Here is a 24543-nt window from a genome sequence, read left to right as displayed (position 1 = left end):
ACGCAAAACAATAATTGTAAAGTGCAGCGAGCAAATAAAACCGGGTTTCAGTACGACCGTTTAACCAAGTGATGCTAAACCGAAGGCGGACCACCGTTAGGCGGAGCACATCGTAGTCTACGTCTCCAGCCCATAATAACTTATGTGGACCAAACCAACAGCGAGTCGGATGGACAGCACGCATCAGTCAACGCTTATACGGTTTTTAGAACGAATAAAGTTAATTCCCGTTTTCTGAAAGTATATTACTGTATATACAAGCCTGTAAATAAATTTTTTTGAGGTAGGACTCTTACTGCAGAACAGTTCCGTGTCAATGACAGTGCCTCACTCAGCCAGCAGGGGGCGACATGGCTTTCGGAAAACGCAAACTTCAGAGTGAAGCCGTGCACCTCTGGCACGTTCACTGAAAGAGGTCCGCGTCAAATCTACGAGGCCGTATAATTGCAAGCGTATAAAATAATGGTTATCAGCCCATGTCGTTTCCACGGTTAACATATGAAGCTGCAACTAAAAAATATATAAAAATCAATTGTGGGGGTGCATTTCAAATCACATTACAAGTATGTTAATAATTAAATACACTCCCACCCCTCACACGTGTATATGTGTATATGTATATATAGATGACATTAATCTAAACGATAAAATAAATTAAAAAAATTGTGAAAAGTTAAAAAAAGTTTAAAAAAAAGGAAGAACAGGATATATACACTCTTAATGCTTTTTCAAATATTATATGGCAGCTTAAAACGTACACATGGATGTACAAATTTCAGTGAAAGTAAAGATCTGTTAGAAATAAAGTTTAGGGTGGAGTCTAGTCCTACATTTCTGAATGTGATATATTGCTGGACACATGATGTACACGGCTAAACGATTTCTCTAGTTTATGTCAGGCGTGTTTTACCTGGCCCAGTCCTTCAACCTTTCCCCCTCCAGGATCAATTAAAGGTCTGTAGTTTATCTTTTGATTCAGACTGTAAGGAACATTGTCTTAGCCAGTGGATGAGAAGTTGCAATGAAATGTCAAACAGTTATAATTAATCACACATTAATCACACATGTAACATATACTAGCTAAATGTAAATAAGAACTGTGAACAAAGTTCCTTTTATGTTTGTCATCATATTCGGGCAATTCTACTGAGACCTATATTTCAAGTGAAGTCTCTGGAAGTTCACAATGTGCATTGTGTGCTCTTATGGCCTAGATGAAAGGCAGAATCAGACAGTATTTTGGTCCTGGGGACTTTCTTGGGACAATGTTAAGTCCACAAGTCTGCAAGTCTGGAGATGACAAGAGCTCTTTATTACAGATAAATTAAAAACTGCTTCATTGTGGAGAATGTTTGATTTTCTTTCAGCGAAACACTGTAGTAAAGGTTAAAGGCTCCAGTCATCCCCAATCTAAAACCCAGGCCTTCCTGGTGGCAAACATGTGCCTTTCTTAGCCTGCGTGATGGTCTCCATCACAGACATGTTTGAAATTAAATCAACCTTGCTACACCAGATTTGATATACGAATGCAAGCTATATGCAAATAATGTAATACAAAAATTACATTTGTTGAATTGTTTTATTTTTTTGTTTGTTATTTATTAGTGTTAGGCTAAAACAGCAGAGAATCGCCTTTGGAGAATTACCCCATGGGGTAATATGCCTATGCATATGGCTGGATGCCCAACTCTATTCCTGAAGCTTTACTGTAGAAATAAGCTCCAACCCTGACCTAACACATCTGACCCAGGCCTTCTGTAGCACGAGAATATTAGAAATATCTTGCAATTCATCTCCTCAAGGCAGTAGATTCCAGGAGAGAAATTGGGCACTGCTAGACTACGCTATGTCTGAATGACTTAGAGATGCCCTCCTATGTCTGAATGACTTAGAGATGCCCTCCTATGTCTCAGCAAGCTACCAAAACATTGACACCAGCCATAATGAATGTAAAAAATGCATTAAGAAGGTTTATAAGAATAAGATGTCTGGGGGTGGTTTCAGTTCGGATCTGTATTTACATTCCTTGTCAGACATTTGTTCATAATGATCTACAGACATATCCACAAATCCACAGTCAGAGGAAGTTCATTCCACCGGCTGGTCGCTAGGATAGAGATGCATGTCGTCTTTATGTCTTGAAGAACGGCGATTCAATCTGAGCTGTCCTAGAGGCCCAGAAGCCTGTGTGGTGCCGAACGGGCTTGATAAGTGCTGTATGTATGTGGGAGCTGGTCCACTTTTGGGTTTGCAGACAGTCGTGTTTTAAATCTGAAGTGAGCCATTAAAGAGAGCCGGTGGAGGGAAATCTTTCGAGGACTCTGGAAAGTTGAAAACAAGTCGTGAAGCTGCATCCTGGATGAGTTGCAGAAGCCTCGTTGCACCACAGGGGAAGACAAGCCAAGAGAGTTGGAGTTTATCAACCTCAAGATAATAAAAGACAGGACAATTGTCTGAATGCCTTCAAGTTTGACTGGCTAAATCCTACTCATGTTGTAGAGAAGGAACCTGCATGATCAAAGTTAACAATCTGAGTGCAGAATGAAACTTGGATATCTGGAATTGTGACTTCTTGTGGTTTTGTGACATGGTACAGTGATATTACACTACTGGGTTACTTGAGCACAAGCTAATAGCGCTAAATGATAGTTAACATTATGGTTAGCAAGATACTAACAAGACAAGAGCAGCAAATGTGACACACAAGCAGGCTAGCTTAGTTCTAGCTATCAGTAGATACTTTTCCAATACAATTAAACATTCACTATTCGAATATTGAATGTCTAAAAATATGTCCAGGTATTCTAACTCCTTCCCATCTAAATGATGGACAGAATGAGTTTCATTTCAATTTATAATCAAACAATTGTCTGTCATGAAAGGTGAGAACAATGCTGCCAGTAATCAAAGAGTTAATTCATTTGGAATAAAACATTTTCATTTATTTATTTTTATGGAATACAGAATTTCCTATTTCCTGTTTCCCACCTATAGGTGGATCTTATTTTTCCAATCCATGTTGAATGCATTTAGAATAAAAGTACGCTTCTTCATGTCTAAAAAATACAGTTTGTGCTTTGGATGTTGACTGTTAGGCTTATATTCAAGTTTTCCTTTCTAATAATCCTTCACCTGTATTCACATTGGTTTCCCGTCCTCCTTTTACCTGGGCGTCAGGTGTGACGACAAAGTGGCTGCCCAGTTACGCTAATCAGTCAATCAACTACAAGGGATTACGAAATCCAGGACCGGATTTGGATTCGAGGTGCAAATTTACAATAGGCTCCCACCGACCATACACTGATTATGTCGCTTTGGTCTGCGGTCAGTAGTCTAAAGATGGAGTTACATTTATGAAAGTGACCCTCCCCGCCGTACCCCCCTCCTCCTTAGACGACCCCCCCCCCTCCGCCAGCCGACACCTGCGCAGAGTCCTCGAGCCGGTGAATCACGCTCGAGCTCTTGCAGTCTCTCAGCCCGACGCTCGCTGTCAGTAACAGATCGCCTCCATTTTAACCACACACTATCCAGACTACAGTGGGAACAGATTTTGTGCCCTTCGGCAGGATTCCGAAATTGCCGTGCGATTAATATTTTACAAGTTTTCCTTGGCTTTTTTCGCTGGTGCGGTGGTCTCGGTGAAGCGGACTCTTTTGTTTCCTGGAGGCGAGGGTAGCGTTCACAACTGATGCTGCGTCGTTTCCACCCGCTTGAAACCATCAGCAACATCTACGATATGATTCCCATCGCAGCTCAAAACATTTCCAATCGGGACTGACGAAAGAGGAGTTCTTCGCAAAAACAGAAACCCAGCAGCCAAGATTATAAACAATATTCTAAAGGTTATTTAAAATTACATCTGCTGAAGTTGGAGATTGAAGGATGCCTGGTGTCAGGTAAGGAAATAGTTTTTTGGCTCGGATGCTACATATTCAGAAAGAAAGTGGTGATTATTATTATTTTTAGAAAAACGTTTGTATGAATAGCTCAAGGTAATAATTGCATTATAAAATATCGGATGTTGCGAGGCTGTGCAATGAAAACTGGTAACCCCCCGTTTCTATTGTGTTGACTGTGCTTGGGTTTTCAGGTGATAGTTTCCTACCCACTTCGTTGTAGCATTAAATTTCGTGTTCTGATTTTAATAATATGCTCTTGACGCTTCAAAATTTTACAATTTTATTTATACGATCCTGTATAAATAAGGATAACAAATAATTACACATGCATAAAAATATGTTGAATCTCTCTCTCTCTCTCTCACTCACACACACACACACACACACACACACACACACACACACACACACACACACACACACACACACACACACACACACACAATCCTGTGGGCCAGTAGTGTTTATAATAGGGCAGAGTTATGTGGACCGATGTTAACACTTATGCCCGTCCGCCTTTCTGTTAGCACATTGTACACCACCATCCGCCCACATGCACACAGACACACCCACACCCCAAAACAATCTCACCAGAATAATCTATTTCTCATACTTATTTTGGAGCAGGCCCATTTAACATATTCCACATTGAGGGTAGTTTGTGACAGTGGTTTGTCTGTGGGGTGTGTGTGTGTGTGTGTCTGTGTATGTATGCACGCACATACATTCATCAGTTAATAACCTAAAATTAGAGCATCAGCAGAGCCTGAGGGGACTGTGTGTGTGTGTGTGTGTGTGTGTGTGTGTGTGTGTGTGTGTGTGTGTGTGTGTGTGTGTGTGTGTCCTCAGTGCCACATCTGCTGTCTCTGCTTGCTGTGCTCCTCAGCACTGTTACCGGTACTCTGCCTTCCCAACATACACCACTGACCACATGTGTACACGTGCTCAGACACACGGGTCCAAACACACCTCCGGTCCGAGCAGACAAAGACTCAGGGCTGGTGTGGATACACAAGAAGCTGCGATTACTCCAGCTAAACCATCGGAGCTAAATATAGAAGCAAGCTGGACTTCACATCGTGTTCATACATGCACACACACACACACACACACACACACACACACACACACACACACACACACACACACACACACACACACACACAGATAGAGGGTGCTCTTGGTTGCGCAACATTATAACCACACATGTTGAGTAAAATATAAAGATAGAATGGTAGTATTTTGTGTTGCGGTTTATAGAATAATCAATAGTCTTGTATTAGTCTCAGACAGGAGCAAGTGTGTAGGAGGAGAGGAGAAGAGGGATATAACCTCTAGTTTTCCTCTTATGATAATGATGACACTGTGTGTGTGTGTGTGTGTGTGTGTGTGTGTTTGTGTATGAGTGACAGAGATAGATGAACTGTGTGCAGGTTTAAGAAACAGACAGGGACAGTGTTGTATGTCTGTTTTATTTGCATGGACTTAAACTGTACATGTACTGAAGTCTTCTTGTGTAGCATGCCGTGCTAAGATAAGCTACATCAACACTTGAGTATCTGTTAGTAGTTTGTGTCTTAAACAAACATCAGTCCTTACAGTAGACGGACAGGGACTGAATGTGGTCCTGTCAAGGTCACTTATTGGAGTGTGTTCTGCCTGCTTTTGTATAAGCAGAAAGCACAACTGGGTAATGTGAGGAGAACTGCCTGTTCTCTTTTGACGCCCTGATTCATTTTGAAGACCTGCGACGAGGGTACATTCTACAGCCATAATTATAATGCCTTAAGAATAAGTGGTTAGAGGAGATGTCATGGTTCAATGCGTTGTAGACACTCTATGTCTGACTAATCAGAGATTTCTCGTGTTTTCCCCTCTTGTTTCTGTGCAGGAAGCAAAATTGGCACAAATGAGATTCTGCAACTGAGAATAACACACCGAGAGAGACCATTAACACATTGGGACCACACTGACACACAGCCGTCTACCCACACAAACAGCCAGCCACACACGCGCACATATACACAGACGCTTGTACGCACGCACGCACAGATACACACCCACTCACACTCACACAGATGGCACTAGAAAACTCCGCCTTCTCTCCCCGCCCAGAGTCCCTTTCACTGCCAGTCCCAGAGAAAGGGGAGGGGCCCGCGGAAGAGTCCAAGGAAGATGTCCCGCCCACTGGTGTATTTAACGTATCTGAGGAACTCGGTCATGTGGTAACCACAGAGATGTCTACGCCCCCACTGCCACCCACCAGTAACAACTTGTCATTCCAGGACAAGATGGCTGCACGGGAAGCGCAAGCCAATCAACACAGAAAGAAGATACAGGGGGCGGGGCAGGAGCGGGGAAGGTTTGGCTGGGGTAAGAGATTTCAGCCTCTGGATTTTGAGTTTTGAATATGGACGCCTATGAGGTCGGTGTGTCTGCGTGTTAGAATGTGAGTGTCCTCACCTCCGCAGTTTCTTCCACTGCAGGTTTCAAACTATGGCGTCTGCTAAGTCACTTTTTGACTATTTTTTGTTGTGTGTACTTGTGTATATGGACTTGTTTATTGGGGGGGGGGGTTAGATGAAGATGTGTCAGTGTGTTTTTATTCTGCTTTTGGTCTTTGTTTTCTTTATTTTTTGTGTATTGGGTAATTTCTGAAGGTTTGCTTTGTCTGGGATTGAGATAGAATGGGTGAACTTAACAATCTGGAATAACAACTGGAAGAGAAGCTAGAAATACAGATAGGCATAACAGATGGAGTCTGTGAACCAGCAGCATCACAGTCGGGTTTTTTACGTGGGTGGATGGTGTTGGAGCAGCTTCCTACTGGTGCTGTCGGTGCATGCATCTGTGGGTGTGACCCATACGCTCTCTGGTGTGACCCATATGTGCTAGTGTGCAGCCCCAGGGTCATTCAACGACCTTTTTTTTGTGGCAAGCACTAATTCACTGTTCATCTATATTGTGGATAATGGTTATTTTGGGCAGGTTTACTCCTAAAGTTGTTAGTTATTTAATTCATTCATGTATTGTTTAAAAAGCACACCTCTTTCTCAGCTGTTGCACTGCTTGTAGTCTCTTTTGTTGGTTGCTGGGATTTCTTATACCTGTATGTTCATGAGGCCAGATTGTGGTCACTTTGCTTGATCGACATGGTTCTATGTTTCATTCAAGCTACCATGGAGTGCACAGTATTACCTTTAGTGACACTAGTGCTTGTGTGTTCCACTGGGAGACTTGGAAACACACTCTCTCTCTCTCTCTCTCTTTCTCTCTCTCTCTCCCTCCATCTCCCCCCCCCTCTCTCTCTCCCTCTCTCCCCCGCACCCCTCGGCAGGGCGCAGTAAACGTAAGCGTCAGCGCTACGTGGAGAAGGACGGCCGCTGTAACGTGCAGCATGGGAACATGCGTGAGACCTACCGCTACCTGACGGACATCTTCACCACGCTGGTCGACCTGAACTGGCGCTGCTCCCTCTTCGTCTTCGTCATGGCCTACGCCGTCACCTGGCTCTTCTTCGGGGCAATATGGTACCTCATTGCGTACTGCAGGTGTGTGTTCACACACACGCTCACACTTCACATCTCTGTCCATGTATTGTCAATTGTGTATGTTAGCAAGATTTACTTGTATGACTCAGCAAAATCAACAACCATACAAACATGCTCCCAGTCACAGCAGATAAGGAAAATGTAGCATAAATATGCATATATATATATATATATATATATATATATATATATATATATATATATATATATATATATATATACACACACACACACACACACACACACACACACACACACACACACACACACACACACACACACACAGCCCTTGGCTAATTCAACAGTGGAGCAGACATACAGACATGCTCTCAAATACACTAGATAAAGGAAATAGAGACACAAAAACACTGAAACATGCATAGCTAGCAATGATTTGCCAAAATCGCAGGAAAACATGCACTAGCACAGATGCACTAGCACACATGTACTAGCACACATGCACTAGCACACACATCCACATTCACCTGAGAGTGGGTTGGTAGATGTTCCACCACACACAACACCCTCCAGTTCTCTTCTCCTCTTTTCTGCCTCATCTCTGACTCTCTGTCTGTCTGTCTGTCTCTCTGTCAGTGTTTCCGATCTCTCTCCCACTCTTTCTTTTACGTCTGAGCTTCAGATGAACAGAACGCCATGGCATGTCGGCGCTACAGGGCCTCAATGAAACAAACAAGCGACACCACCGTTAACTGGTTATTTGATGAAGCGCAACGTTAGGCAGGAGATGAGCCGATGTTAACGCTGGCTGGTTAGACAGTCGCAGCGATTGTGTCAGTGTCCTCCGGCTGTCTCACTCTGTCCAGGGGAGACCTCGATCACCTGGAGGACGAGACGTGGACTCCCTGTGTGAACAACGTTAACGGCTTCATCTCGGCGTTCCTCTTCTCCATCGAGACGGAGACCACCATCGGCTACGGTCACCGAGTCATCACGGACCAGTGTCCTGTTGGTACCATGCTCCTGCTGCTGCAGGCCATCCTCGGCTCCATGGTCAACGCGTTCATGGTAGGCACACACACACACACACACACACACACACACACACACACACACACACACACATAGAAAAATACAGAATCAGGATCACTATGTTAGTCAAGCTCTCCTGCAGGGCTGAAGTTGCATCTGTGCTCTAATGAAGATGTGAAAATGTATCTCTTATAATAATAATAATTTCAGTCGTATAAATGCAACACTCTTCATGATGCCTTCTACCTGTTGCATGCATCTGTAAGGAGGCCTGAAATATATTGATTAGCATGTTGGTAAAGTTGCATAATATCCATGGTGAAATTTATTAATTTTAACACCTAGAATTTGAACTTCCCTCTCTCTCACTCTCTCTTTCTCTCATCCTTCTTCTCTTCTTTTCTCTCTTGTTCTGGGAGGCAGCAATTGCAGCCGTAAAGTTTTTTTAGGTTTTTTAGAATTTGTTTTATGCGGTCTGGGTGAGAGAATACATTCTGGCTTTTTTCACACTCAATTTCCATTGCTCTATAGAACCATCTAAGTGGCAACAGTGTGTGTGTGTGTGTGTGTGTGTGTGTGTGTGTGTGTGTGTGTGTGTGTGTGTGTGTGTGTGTGAGTCATGCATTTTAAACAGAGGACGCTCCCATTCTCTCTGTCCTCCCATATCTTTCTCTCTCTCTTTTCCCATGATCTCTTTTTCCCTCTCTCGCTCTTTCTCTGTGTTCTCTCTGTCCTCAGAATCTAATTTACTTTCGTCATTCATCACTCAAACTGTTTCTCTGAACCTGATTATATATTCTAGCATTGGAAAGTTATGGGTAGAATGAGGATATAATGTGTGTGTGTGTGTGTGTGTATGTGTGCTTGATGAGTTAATTTGCTTAGTTCTTAGTGTCCTGGTTTAATATTTCTTCCTTAGGCTCTGATTTACCCATTTATTCAGGGACACATTTAGCACACAGACACATGCATACACGTCCATCCAGACATGGACACACACACACACACACAGACACTTACTGAGTTTATACATTACCAGCTCTGGTCACTGTACCACTACAGATTTAACTACAGATTTAAATGAAGAGTGTTACTTGATTTTCTTTTTACATAAAAAAGACACGTAAAGGCACTACACACCAAACAACAGCATCAACATACCTAAAAAAATGTGTTTACTGTTTCTATAAGCTTTAAATAACTATATACAATAGAATGATTTGAGACAAACGAAAACGACCTGAATTTGGCTGTTTTAATATTGCCTGGATCCAATTTGCTACTTTTAAATTGCTTTCAGTGGGAAAAACTGCCGTAGTGGCCCAGTTCCAATACTGGCAGAATTCCATTGTTATTGTAGCATCAGCTCTGAACAACCAGAGTGTGTTTGTGCTCAAAGGAAAGCTTTTATTCAAAGGCCCTTTTATTTAAAGGCCTGGTCTTTAGAAAGACTCACAGACACAGCAAAGAGAAATAGGAACTGAACTTTCTATAATGCAAGTTAAACTAAATAAAGAGGAACCTGTTAGGAACCAACAACATTCATTCACACCGAAGACCTGGTTCCTCACCTAAATGCTCCATCGTGATGTGTTGAGACTACCGCCGTGCGGTGCAGGTTGTGCAGCCACATGTGATGGGAGTCCCTGGCACCGTGGGTCATAACCAGTGCTCAAGTTGCAGTGCACAAGTTCGGGGGAACTGTTTGATTTCACCTGAGGTGGTGAGATGGGGTGGGGATTAAACAGTCTATCTCATACCTGTCTAAATCTTACCTTATGGTAGCTGTGTAGTTTGCTAGGTGCCCTGTGGAGCAGGTACAAACCTTCTGCACCTCACCCTACACCTTTCGAAAGGATCGTGCCGATGTCGTCGTCACTGGTGTCTGTGTTCACGATGAACCCCTTGCCTGTCCTGGTTGAGCAGTGCAGGTCTCCTTGTCGCACTGGAATTCAGCACATGAGCTGGTGTAGGGTTGCTGACCTTACAGCCTGCCACACCTGCTCCAGAATGACAATTGCATCGTCATAGCCGGGCCTGTGGACCAGTACGTCATCTAGAATGACTCACCGATCCTTGGGGACACCAGCGATCAAGCGCTAGATTGTGGCCGGTGCATTAGGATGTGTGAAGGCCACAACTGTCAGTCGCCACAATCTGGTGCCTTGCGCGAACGCCACCTCCTCTTGGACGTTGAGAATAAGGGCTATAATATGCTCCCGGCAAATCGAACGAGCCGAACCACGCTGAGCCATCGAGATTATCTACAGCGTCGTCTACGCGTGAGCGCGGGCACGTCGGCGTGGATCCACCGACGGTCCGTGCAGAAGCTCCAGCTGTTGTCTTTTTTTTTCCCCCTCCTCCATAACCACCAGTACTGCTCGCTGTCTGCTTGATGGCCGCGGCGGGAGTCATCGAGCCGCCTCTCTCGCTTCCTGCTCGCCGACCCCTTTCTGTTAGCCGACAGACGCCGGCGGGGAGTCGACCGCAGCAACGCCAGTGATAATGTTATGTTCTGAATTGGTCCGTGTCTAGTTCTTCTGGGAAGATGATGCTATTGTGGCACTGAAGCTCCCGCAGATGCTGTTTCTGATGTTCGGCTCCTCCAGATCGGAAAGTTTCTCCCATGGAAAACTCACTCGGTTCCTCTGTTCCGCCACGAGCCACTGCAGGCAACTTCACATGCCTCTTCTGGGAAAAAAAAAAAAAAAACCAAGCATTTCCTCCTTGAGTTCAAGAATGACTCTGGCTGCCGTACGGAGGTTCAGTGAAAAGCTTCCCAGCCATAAGGTGTGCCGTTCGGTGTTGGAGAGCACGCCTGTTCGTAGCTGCGACTGTCACACCGGTTGTAGTGTCGCTGCCGAGGTTGTTTGTTCCTGAGTCTGCTTGGTCCTCGGCTGGTTCCTGATGATACAGATTTGTGGTATGTTGTCTAATCTTCCTGCACCTCCAGCATCAACCGTCCTCCACGTCTCGCTCAGTAGCTTCTCAGCATGTGCCCTCTTCTTCAAGCTTCTTCATCGGGCAGGTTCCTTAGCACCTACAGTTCTTTAAATTCCAGCGTCAAATACAGCTGCATTGTGGTGATGGCTTATGGTGATGGCTCTTGGATTCACACAGTCTCTCCCTTGGATTCATGCAGTCTCTCTCTTGGATTCATGCAGTCTCTCCCTTGGATTCATGCAGTCTCTCCCTTGGATTCATGCAGTCTCTCCCTTGGATTCATGCAGTCTCTCCCTTGGATTCATGCAGTCTCTCTCTTGGATTCATGCAGTCTCTCTCTTGGATTCATGCAGTCTCTCTCTTGGATTCATGCAGTCTCTCTCTTGGATTCACGCAGTCTCTCCCTTGGATTCACGCAGTCTCTCCCTTGGATTCATGCAGTCTCTCCCTTGGATTCATGCAGTCTCTCTCTTGGATTCATGCAGTCTCTCTCTTGGATTCATGCAGTCTCTCTCTTGGATTCATGCAGTCTCTCCCTTGGATTCACGCAGTCTCTCCCTTGGATTCACGCAGTCTCTCCCTTGGATTCACGCAGTCTCTCCCTTGGATTCACGCAGTCTCACACCTGCCGTCTTCAGCAGCCAGTCGGCTCACTCTCGGCTGGCCAGATCCAGCAGGAAGGGTCAAGCATAATGCTTGGAACCCTCTTCCTCTGGACTGTGTCTTCCTCAATGCCCACCTTCGAGTTTAGTGATGTGCTTCTTGATCTCTTCAAGCCCAGTACATCCCACTTCTGACACTAATGTAGAGTGTGTGCGTAAGAACCAGAGTATGCCATTTCTGCTCAAAGGATCGCTTTTTTTATTCAAAGGCTCTTTTACTCAAATGCTGAGTCTTTAGAAAGACCAACAGATAAAACATGAACTGAAGTTAACAGGGAAAACAGAAAGAAATAGATGCCCACACAAGTAAGGTAACAATTCTAAAACTCTAGTTACATTAAAAAATAATAACAAATTAAATAAGACATTCACACAATCCAACTGTGACAACAAAATCATTCTAAACATTTATCAAATTAAGTCCCAAAAGAGGCACACAGCATTATGGGATTATCAGGCTGGTACCTCAGCATTTGTGTTGCCTCCCCACTGTTGAAAATTTGGAAACGATAAGTCAGTTGATCTCTAGATTCTTTGTTTATTTATTAGCTTGGAACATCCTTAGATCAGTTATCCTTAGATTTTTAGGTGTTGGGCAACCTTGTATTGAGAAGGTGTAAAAATCCTGAATAACGTCCAAAAGGTCTTTATTGCTGGGGTTGACTACTCTGGGCATATTACTAAACATACCTTGGCTGGATAGTCTAAAGACAGTTAGTTTTGCATGATAGAGTGACTGTGATGTTGCCCAGAGCAAATTCTGTTGCATTAATCAATTGGTGTATCTGTTTTAATAAGCTACGATCATAATCTAGTGATCGCACGACACCATAGGAAGAATTGGAGCTCCTGGCGGCTGGGAAGTTCAGGTCTGCTGACATGTAAGGCCAGGAACACATGAGTCAAATGTCCCCCGAGAGGACGAGGTTGCTCTGCATGCTTGCATTGTGTCCACAGGCAGTGAGGACATGCGTACCTTACTATCCGGGGGACACAGCATTCGTTAACTAAAGGTGTCATATTGTGACAATACCGTGACAACAAAACTGAACATTGTGACAGTTTGAGACTTAGAATGCAGACCAGGATATTCCCTTGTGTGTGCTGACGAGATGTGGGACACACACACACACACACCGGTTGCCAAAAAAGTGCTGGTGAGCGAAAATAGATGAACAAATATATCGCTTCCCAAAGACAGTGAATGAAACTGTGGATTTGTTTTCGTCCCTCGCTGATTCGTGCTGCTTCACCCACTTCTAGGGTGTGATGACCATGTTTCATGTGTGCTGGGTTCAGTTTTCATTCTCCCCCCCCCCCCTCCCCAACACCTGAGGCATCTTTGGGTTGTATACAGAATGACAAGTCTGTGATCTTCCAGTTGGGAATCTGGTTGCGTTGCAAAACAAACTCTAGTTTTACTACAGGGTGGCTTAGTCAGTGCGGTGCAGGAGTTCCATGTACACACAGTGGCATCAGGTCTGCGAGTTGCTCGTACAGCTCATAGACACATGATGATTGGCCACAACATAATGATGTTGCACCGTCTACTGTGGTTTTCGAGTAGAGTCTCAAGAGGTAACGCAGTTCAGTAAAGCAGTATAGGAAATGCACATTCGGCCCTGGTCCAGATATTATATACGTGATTTTGTCTTACCATAGGAGGGTCGTCTTGGGTTTGTTGATGTTGTAGCCTCCTCTTTTTAGTCAGAGAGAAACAGGAAGAAGAATTTTCCTGTCTCGTTCCCTCAGTCAGTACCTCAGAGGGAGCTGGTGTGAAACTCTCCACCTCCATGGGTGGCTCTTATGGCCTTAAATCCACAGTTCCTCCCTGAGGCTCTGGGTTTGTCTCACCCCTCAAGAACAACCTTACAGTGAGAGATGCGTGCCAGAGTTTACTTTCCTTCCATTTTTACAGCAAAGCAAGGCAAGTTTTTGTGTAGCATTTTCACATTAGGGGCCTTACAAAGTGCTTAACTTAAATATATAAAACAAAGATGGAAGAAAAAAGAATTCAATAATAACCAACATCCTAAAACCAATGATCCCAGGAAGGTTTTTGCAGAAAACGTTAAATAGATCAATATAATTGCCCTTATATAGCACAATTAGCAGGTAGGGTTTCAGTCCATATTACTCCTTGATTGTGGAGTTAGCTGCACATCGTTGACACAATTCTCACGTCCCACTGGTCCTGAAGCTGTGGCCTGCTGGGCCACCGTAGTTTCCAGTTGATCTCTAAGTCAACAAACCTCTTGTACTACAAGCTCAGAGACGTCTGGCCTGGGTCTGGTACCTTCTGTTCAGGAAGCCCCCACCAGGGAAAGTCATCCAGTACTAGCATTGTAGCACTGGGCATTGCCTTTACTCTTGGACTGGCTTCTATCCAGCAGCAAAATCTGTCAGCAATTCAAATGGCTTGTTTTCCCTCAGAATTCGGTGCTACACCTGTAAATGGTGGACTGAGCCTTAAAGAGCTGCTGTTTTCCCAGCAGGGGACCCGCATTTGAGATGTCACTCTGACAATCTTGTCCATTCCGAGTATTTATTTAGTGTTTTCTAGTATGGGGAACTGGATTGAGGCTCATAAATCGAGGAAATGTCGAGGTTTGTTGCTGCACGTTGTGTTAGTAAGGCAGACAGTTTGTAGAAAAGTTTCAATTTTTCCTCCTGCGTGACTGCGTTTGTTGCCTTGTGCTTCGTGTGAATCACCAATTTTTCACTATGGCTTGTTCACTCTGTAGCTTATCTGCTTCCAGAAGAGTGTTCACTAACTCAGTATTCCTAACAGGGTGCCCGGGGCTGTCAAGAAGCCTCTTTGATGCCACAGATGTCAAAAAATCATCAGCGACTCCAAATGCATACAGAGAGTCTGTGTAACCCCTTGACCCTTAGCGAATTTATATGCTTGTGTTCAAGCCACCAGTCCAGCCCCTTCAGATGAGAAAGAGGAGACGAGGCACTACAGGAAAGTGTTTTATGGGTCGTTCATTGCTGCCCAACCAAAGCAGCCATTGTCAATGAGCTGATAGCCCTGTCTTGAAAGACGGAATGAGGTGTAGACTGACCTTCTATGTATCCACACACTTCCTGGTGTGAAGATGAAGATGAAGCAGCGAGCCAATCGTGTCAAGGAGAGACCGGGGAGGGAGACGTAGTGTCTGCCGGCCAGACGGTGTGTCTGCGCAGCCCTGACGGTGGCAGATAACTGTTGCTGAGAAAGCTCATTTTTGCTTTTGCACCCCCCCTTCTATCTATTTATTTATTCATTCACAACAGTCAGCTTTCTTTTTATGATGCTCTTTAGCCCAGCGGCCTAGTTTGTGACAGCAGTGACTTTACAGAATTTTATTCCTCCTTGCTGGACGACCGCAGCTGGGACTCAGAGTTGAAGCTGCGTTGAGAACTGGGGAAGAACGTCGCGAGACCCCATCTCTGATCAACGACTGTCCCAAAGTGTCCAGGACTTAAGCAGCTGTTTGTTTGCCCTCTGACACATTACGCATGTGACTCTATGGCAACAGGAGAGAATCTAGTTGTTTTGTTTGCTTTTGAATGAGATAAAAATAAATCAAGACCCATTTCTGTGGGATGGTTGAATCCTTTGGACAGTTTGTCCAAGGTATTTGCATCTGAGGAAATATGTCCCACTTCCAGCCAGGTTTCCTTCACTTCATCTGATTTATTTATATACTGCAGTGGCCACCAGAGATGGCTGTGGCGTCTGAGGAAGTACAGTTATCAGAGCGTTCTGGCTCAGAGCTGGCATACATCTGGGTCTGGACACAATTTGGTTTGGGCTACAGAACTCCCACCCTCTGTGCCTGCAGAGGTCAGGACGGTCACCTTTGCTTAGTGTAAAGTGACGTTTGTCTTCGCCTGTCACTTAATGGCCTCTACAAGCTTTCATGTGCTTTCTGAGTAGCTGTATTGTATTTTTTTTAGCAATATATTTTTTCTATCTCTTGCAATTTTCTCTTCAGTTTCTTCAGCTTGAACTCCCAATACGGCCTAACATGTAGACCTCCTGAAAACGATGATAAATAAGTAAAGAAATAAAAGCCAACACAAAAATAAAAAGGTGTGTTTTAAGCTGCTGTTTAAGATGGCCAGCTAAAGATCGTAATGTTTTCCGTGAGGGAGTCGCACAGTTTAGGAGTGTGTATGCTGTATAAAGCCTCGGCTTTAGTTCTTTAGAAACTTTAGAAAGTGAGTAATCCTGAATTGGATGATCTTGGATGTCGACCCATCCATTTTGTGGTCCGAACTCTTGCTGCTGTAATCTACCCAAGCCGTAGTTTGTCTGTAGTTAATCTTTAGGGAATCCAGTGAACAAGACATGGAATAGTAGAATAGTGGATGAGTCCTAAGAAACCTCAGGTAGTGTTATCATCTCTGACCGTGCCTTTGTTATACATAGGTCACACTTAACATAAGGTAGGGAGTCAATGAAGACAATTTAATAATATAGGGCTTATGAATTCCATCACTGACTCCTCTTACTTTCTCTCCTTCCTGTCTTTCTCTGTCTCTCTTGTTTGTTTGTTTTTATCCTTTTTCTTTTACTCGCCTTTCAGTGTCTCACTTCCATTCAACCTCTCTTTCTTCTCCACTCACGCAGGTCGGCTGTATGTTTGTGAAGATCTCTCAGCCGAACAAGCGGGCCGAGACGCTGGTGTTCTCCCGGAACGCCGTCATCTCCCTGCGGGACGACAAGCTGTGTCTGATGTTCCGGGTTGGTGACCTGAGGTCCTCGCACATCGTGGGTGCCAACATGAGAGCCAAGCTCATCAAATCCAAACAGACCCAAGAAGGTGAGACCTCACACACACCCCCTAGAACACCACACCCGTAAATACTCAGACGCAGCCGGAGATCAGAATCTGGGAAGAATTACAACGATGCCACCTAGCGGTGGACTATGTGTGACCCGGAAAATCCTGTGTCGTGATTATCCAACAGAGGCAGTGGTGAAAAAGTAATGTCAGAGGAGAAGGTAGACGACTTTCTAGTTCAGTTTAAAGCATTTATTTGTTTTTTTTTGCACCGCGTTAACGGCGGTGTTGTCAGTCTTGTGTTCCTTTCACTCGGTTTAAACCCTTTATAGAGGAGCATAAATCTTGGCGAGTTGTAACAGTCATCCTGCGATCACATCTGGATTTGGCGCAGTCTCCCAGCGGGAAGGCGAAGATCGAAATTAAATCAGGAAAGCAGACCCTGTTCATAGAGCGCGTGACTGAAACACCAAACACTAGGCATCGCTGGCTTCTTTGCCGGGAGCTGGGCTGACTCATACTCCGTGTTTTCCAATCACCCACTACGAGGGATTTCCTTAATTAAACAAACGAGGACTTGATGAAACGGCCCCATATCCGCCAGAGCCAGCTCACAGCGCTCTCTGCAATGTGCAGAGGTCATCTTACAGGATATTTCATCTCTTTTTTTTCTTTCTAGGTGAAATTTTACAAACCGGGCAGCTAGTTTAGGTAGTTTTGTCAAATAAATAAAAATAATTTTTAAAAATATAAAAGCAAACAAATGTGGCTTTTATGAGATCAAAAAACAAACCAATCACATACCAACCCACAGGTCCTCCTCTTCTGTCCTGTTTGCCGTGTTTCTTCCCAGGTGAGTTTATTCCTCTGGATCAGACAGATATCAGCGTAGGCTTCGAGACAGGTGACGATCGTCTGTTTCTGGTGTCACCGCTGGTCATCTCTCATGAAATCGACTCACGCTCACCCTTCTGGGACATGTCTCAGGCACAGCTGGAGAAAGAGGACTTTGAGATTGTTGTTATCCTGGAAGGCATGGTGGAAGCTACGGGTGAGACACACACACACACACACACACACACACACACACACACACACACACACACACACACACACACACACACTTCATGTTTCCTTTCTTGCATATGCAGACAAGCAGACAACCATCAAAACCATGCTTAGATTGTAAAGGAATGCCTAACTCTTCAAAACACACTACAATGCGTTACATCACACAACACTAACCCATGGAGTCCTGTGAGCAGTTTTTGACATGGTCCTGACATTTTCTTTACACATGTACATACATTCTATCTGTGTATCTAGTCACTGTGCCGTACTTAAAGACGGAGATGTAGTAAGAGTCGTGATGTAGAAAGACGAGGTGTGTGTGTGTGTGTGTGTGTGTGTGTGTGTGTGTGTGTGTGTGTGTGTGTGTGTGTGTGTGTTTGTGTTTGGCAGGTATGACGTGTCAGGCCCGGAGCTCCTACTTGGCAGAGGAGGTGATGTGGGGTCACAGGTTCAGCCCAATGATGTGTCTCGCTGAGGGCTTCTTTGATGTGGACTACGGAGCCTTCCATCACACCTTCGAGGTACAAAGCCAGCACAGTGGCTGTGACCCTTCCACAGCGCCCTACTCCCTACATAGGGCACAGTGTAGGGCACATGCTCTAGCGGCTTTTGCAGCCTAAGTGCTGCGTCACATTTCGCACAGTGATGTGAGAAACCGTTGACCAATCATTCTAGAATTTGCGTTTGAGACACAACGCTGTGACGAATAGGAGTGAGTCATAAAACTGCATTTCAAGAATTTAGGTCTGGGTCATGAAGGCATGCAGTGTTACTAGGGTTATGATGTACTAAAAGATTGGACAGGTGTGTTTCTAGTACGTGAAGTACTTGCAGTGTGGGCAGGTGTGTGGACAGGTGGACATGTGCTGTATAATGTATGTCCTGTATGGGCTGGAGTATATGGAGAAAAAGATGTAATTACAATATGGACAGATCTGTGGACACGTTTGTATGTAGTAGACGAGGCACAATCTGGTACCGTGTAACGGAACGGCAACGGCGAAAGGCGAAAATTGTTGAATTGGAGATTTAAGGAACCTGATGATGATAAAATCGTAGCTCCAGCTTCTAAACAGCACAGTAGTGATTTAAGGCAGTGCATTACTGACTTAAGACATTGTTCTAATGAAGGAAGAAAGTAATACGAACGTGATGGATACATCAAAACATGGCGGAAAAAACCTGCTGTTTGCTGTGTGTGAGTTCTTGATATCGGACGAGATTTCAAATGCAAGATTGGACTGGTACAAAGAAAAATGGTCCATCCAATTGCGCCATCTTTAGTATGTAGTTTACAATGCTCTACCTATATGGTCAGGTGTGTATGTAGTATCTGATGAACCTTGTATATAGCAAAGTACCTTCAGTATGGGCAGGTGTGTAATACCTCGTGTGCTACTTTGTTGTTTGGTTTTCACCAGTAGATGAGGTAGGTTCTGGTTGGACGACTTGGGCTGTCTTCCTATGGGCAGTGATGGTGTTTGCTGCTGAAAATCCAGACCAGATTTAGACGTTGAGGGTACTGTTATACTTTAGTTTTTCTGGGAGGACCAAACGGTGATGACATCTGCTGCCCCTGTCTGTTCTTGGTAGTCATGTGTTGATGGCCACTGTTTGGCTGTATACAAACTGTGAATCAAACTACCTCATTGTATTGCGTCTGGATCAGTCTGCGTTGATGACGCCTCACCCCATCTCTCTCTCTCAGGTGGACACGCCTTCCTGCTCCGCACGAGAACTCGCATTGGCTGCGGCTCGCCTAGAGGCTCATCTCTATTGGTCGATCTCCAGTCGGCTGGACGAGGAGAAATGGGAGGCGCCTAATCTGACTGAACAATCACACAAGCCCACAGATTCAGAATCCGTCGGTGGAAAAGAAGGAGGCAGGCCGGCACTTATTGCGGGTGGAGTTACAGATACCCAGGACCAATCAGTTGTAGGGGAACAAAATGGCAGTGTTACCACAGACCAATCAGAATCTGAGGCTTAAAAAAAGCAAGAATGGAAGTGTTTTTAGGGTTATAATAATAATGATAATAATAATACAATTAGGATTGATTGTGAAACAATCCATGCCTCTTTCGAGTTTTAATCGTTTAGTCGCTAATGTATAGCATAGAATATTTTTCCCCAACGGGGAAATCTTAGTCTCATATTGCTGTTTTAATCGGATTCAATGTCAGATGTCTGAAACAATCCTCCCTTCGAATTTGGTTCTTTGTAGTCGGTCTTTTTTCAGAAATTCAGTTTCCTGATGCAGTTCTTTAAACAACATGACACAGGGTATTCTTAAAATGATCCATTCTGAAGACAGCTGTGTTATCGGGCGTTCTGAAGAGTAGAGACGAGGACTATGTAAACACTATGTACACTACGTATGCTCTAGTAGATGTAAACACACAACTGCACCATCATAGCCTGTAGTACTCTGGTGTAGGTTCTGAACAAATGGAACCAGTATCTATCAGGTTTTATTTTAGGACTGACATTTGTGCATTTTCTACTTTCTCAGTACAGGGTTTCAAATTTGTCAGGAAATTGATCAGATTCTAGTTTTTCAGATTTGTTTTGTTCAGATCAGTACAGGGTCTCATGCATCAGGAAACGAGTCTCCCAGACGTATGTAACAATACCTCTGTGTCTCTTGTTCAGTAGTATTAATTGTACGCTATTTGTTTGTTTGTAACAGCTGGCTTTACAAACATCTCTTGCCTAGAGCTGACTTTTTAAATGTAAACGTTCTTAAATGCTAGATATACACACCAGGGATGATGTGTAGCAAATTTTTAAGATATATATCAAATTGTAGGTGCTGATGTGGGGATCAGTTATTGAGTTTCAAGAATAGTTTGATTAAAACTCTGCAGTGTTCAAAATTAATGAAAAGCTTGTATGCACCATGTGGTACAAGACAAAAAATAACATTACGCTATTTGATGGCTGCCAACGTTAAATTTATTATTTGATCTGCCATCCTGTTGCAAACACCTCCTGGTTATTTATTTCTTTATTTTTTGGTCATCGACTGCTACTGTGTACACTGTAATGAAATCTGATTTTAGAATTTTTTCTAGTGCTGAGAGAAAGTGCCACTGTCATGGGTCTTAGAACTGCTGCGTGCCAATGAACCAAAGCGTGCCTAACGCACAGCTTGCCCCCCCTAGTGGAGACCTGTGGAAGTGTGAATGCGCTTATATGGAGTCCTGTTGTCACGTGCTGCTGTTCGTGCCTTCTCAGAATTTTTTGGACTAGGAGATATGGATCCCTGTGTGTTAGAAATGGGTGTGTAGCCATAAAGTATTACTAAACATGAATGAGCAAAATGGCTATATCACAGTAAATGTAGGTTGCGGGTAACCGAGTTGATTTACTTTAAAACAGAACAAAAAAGCTTTCTCCCTTATAACAGGAGGGAGAAATAAAGAGGTTGTGACTGTTTTGACACATTAAGAAGTTGCCAGCAACCCTGGTGAATTATTCTGTCCAAATTCAGGAAATGAGTAGAGAAAACAGCATTAATCACATGCATTCTAATGTGTTCATAATATGGATGGTGAGCGTTAACGAGACACTTATTCACTTATTTATTTAAATTGCATTTGGTTGAATTTAACTGCATTCAGAAACCTGCGACTGGATTTTGATGATTTAACAGTTTTGTGGATAGAGAGATTCATGGCAGGTCTGGAGGGGAATACCTGTTTACACCTTGTGTTTATGAAACGAACATAGTTACTGTGTTACTATGGCGACATTACATTCCAGTTTACATCATTTACCATTTATAGATTTTCTAACTTGGAAACCAGACCAGTGTTAAAACTGGCTGGCTATATACAGTATTGCCACTGCCTACCCGATAGAATTTGCCTGGAAATTTTCATGTACTGTCAGACCATCAGATCTGTAAAAATATCACTCTGGCACTGAAACCCAGTCAGATTGAAATATGCTATCATGTTGCTTGAGGTGTGAATAAAGGGTTGGATTGTGGTTATTAAATTCTAGTCCTAGAGCATTACAGCCCCCGTGTGTGTGTGTGTGTGTGTGTGTGTGTGTGTGTGTGTGTGTGTGTGTGTGTGTGTGTGTGTGTGTGTGTGTGTGTGTGTGTGTGTGTGTTTCATAAGAACTTACTGTGAACTTACTGACATAAGTTCAAAGTAAAGACAGTCCAATAGGAATGTGTCATACCTCTCATGTTGGCTGGTCTTGGCTTAAGTTATCTGGCTAAATTAGATATTGTGTTTTGTCAAATATTCCTCATTGACTAGTGTTTTCCTTGCTCTAGCTTACCTGGTCCTAGTGAGAAGGTTATTACAAATCTAAACAGGTGTGTCAGAGCAAGGAGAACTTTGTGTGGTGTGATCTAAGCCGTGACCTGAAGTCGCTGTAACTGGCAGGCCAGTTTTTATTTTATGTCTGTTTACATTTGTTTGTTTCTTTTGCAAACATACTTTGTGTGTAAATAGTCCTGATATTCATGTTGCTCTTTCACCAGGTCCAGATTTTGCCTTTAAACGTGAACTTGGGATTCAATGCATGGAAAAAATGCACAGAAATAGAATGGTGTAATAGAATGGTGTAATAGAACAAGTCAACAGTCACCAATACAGTAAGACCACACCCACCCAACAACAAGATATAAATTGATATATGCATCATGGTCCTATAACAAAAGTATAATAGTAAAAGTTTTTAAAAGCGTTAGGATAAGATCATAGACTAGGTTTAGTATCACTGAATTCAGTGTGTGAAGACCATGCCATATTTAAAATGTTGCCAAATTCTGTCAGAAAATGACTAAATATTCTGTTTAATTTTAGAGTGAAGAACGAATATAGTTATTTAAAGACAAATATACGTTAACACGTGTTTCAGAATATAAGAATATAACCTTTTCAAGAACATTTGGTGTGTGTGTATTATTAAAGAGGTAAAAAAAAAAAGGTTGAGTTAAGAATTTCATGAATGTTGGCAGTTTTGTGTGGAGTTAATATTTATAAACTAACAAGTATGAGCGGTCACCTCAATATTGATATTGTGAGGTGAATCACTATTGTCATAGTAAATGTGGTATCTCCAATTAATCTCCAATTAAATAAATGCATAATTTTAACAAAATAATAGCATAGTATAATAATATATTACATTGTTAGTGCTCATTAGCAGCTATTTGGGTCTGCGTAATTAGGATTTGCTTTGTAACTACACAATCTAATATTCTACCAGATAAAACTGTTAAATAGGGCGTGGTATACTTGGTCTTAAGTAACATCTCTACAGTATGCAGTAGTACTTGCACTGACATTAATAACACAAATCAGCCTCCTTTCTTTCATGCTAGAACTACCGTTACACTGCATAGACACTGCATAGAGCCTGTTTTGGTCACAGAAGACATGTTCAACAATCTGTTTAACAATCTTTATGAATGACACACCACTCAAGACCTTGCAATACTTGTCTTGATGATAAACCACTTCTGTATTTGCCTTTATGTCACAGGCTGACTGAGATTGGTCAGCATTGCCCAACGAGAGGCTGTATGACGCCAGAATGGCCTGCGTTTGCTCTTTTCTCTCCTCTGAAACCCTGGTGTGTTGTCTTGTATGCAGTCTGTACGCGGCAAATATCTCTTGCACAAAACATATGAGAAGCACAACCCCACCGGGGCCTTTAATCCTCCTGCTTTTGCTGCCCTAGGCATTTTTAAATCTGTGTTTTTAATCTGTACGAATACCTGTATTAGAACTGTCTATAATAAAGCTTATTTCATCTTACCAGCTCCAGTGTCATATATATTGAAATATGCTGAGATGTTGTTTGCATGACGACTGTAAATATTTTAACATTTGTTCCTTCTTAAAGGTTAATGTTGCCTGTTATAGCTAGCCTGTGATGTATGTTGCTGTATTTAACGGAAATATTGGCTCCATATTTCCTCTCCTTTTCATATATCTGTTATCTGTGAATTAATATTTAGGTTTTAATGGTTACTCAAACTACTGCTGTAAGTTTAAGCTCCCGAACCTTCTCTTTTGGCTCTTTGACCTGTTTTTTACTGTTGTTTGCCAAGGGCAACGTGAATTTCCAACTGGCAGCAGCACACGAATGTGCAACTGTGTCTCTGTGTTGGGTGTTTTGCACTCGGTAAATTCACACTCCGCATCACTTTCTGTGTCAAAGTCAAGGAGGTCCTGGCTCCTTCACATGCACCAGTGTGTGTGACTAGTATTCTGTGGGGGGTTATGGGTAAATGTTAGGGTATCGACTGCACTGTGGCTGTGTGACAACCGCCATCTTTTCTGTCCTCGTGTGTTTCCTCTTCCTCCACTCACCTTTCTTTCACATATACTTTTACCTGGGACCATCTAATAGGCGGTCCAGTTTGCACCATTCTTTGAAGGCCTCACCTTCTCTTAAACGTCAGACTGTTGAGCTTAGTGTCTTAAGCTTAAGCTTAGTCTGTTCATCTTCAGAAATCATAGACTATCGGTTTAAGGGTTTCTTACTACCTGATAGTGTTGAAAAAGATTGTGAAATCATGAACACTCAGTCAAATTCCTAAACAAAAAGATGAGTCTTTCAAGACATGAATGATCTTTATGTATATAATGGTTTGTGCATAGTATTTAATTTTGGGGAACGTGGT

The 24543-nt window shown here is 43.2% G+C and overlaps 1 protein-coding gene across 5 annotated transcripts; it reads left to right on the top strand.

Annotated features, from left to right (window-relative positions):
• Positions 1–254: 254 nt before the first annotated feature.
• Positions 255–22895, top strand: kcnj9 (potassium inwardly rectifying channel subfamily J member 9). 5 transcript variants are annotated; one of them, XM_076981242.1, is made up of 9 exons: positions 255–3896; positions 4749–4796; positions 5791–6272; positions 7237–7450; positions 8275–8476; positions 16667–16859; positions 17674–17871; positions 18282–18412; positions 19600–22895. In XM_076981242.1, the coding sequence occupies exons 3-9, from the start codon at positions 5978–5980 to the stop codon at positions 19879–19881; spliced, it is 1515 nt and encodes a 504-aa protein (XP_076837357.1). In that variant the 5' UTR covers positions 255–3896; positions 4749–4796; positions 5791–5977; the 3' UTR covers positions 19882–22895. The 5 variants fall into 5 exon arrangements, with proteins under 5 accessions (XP_076837357.1, XP_076837356.1, XP_076837359.1 ...); XM_076981241.1 differs by lacking the exon at positions 4749–4796; XM_076981244.1 differs by lacking the exon at positions 4749–4796 and having other exon boundaries at positions 3383–3896; positions 6185–6272.
• The last annotated feature ends 1648 nt before the right edge of the window (positions 22896–24543 follow it).

The sequence above is a fragment of the Brachyhypopomus gauderio genome, chromosome 19 (assembly GCF_052324685.1).
Source record: "Brachyhypopomus gauderio isolate BG-103 chromosome 19, BGAUD_0.2, whole genome shotgun sequence".
NCBI lineage: Eukaryota > Metazoa > Chordata > Actinopteri > Gymnotiformes > Hypopomidae > Brachyhypopomus > Brachyhypopomus gauderio.
The sequence above is the reverse complement of the archived record's forward strand: the minus strand, read 5'-3'. Positions and strand labels throughout refer to the sequence as shown.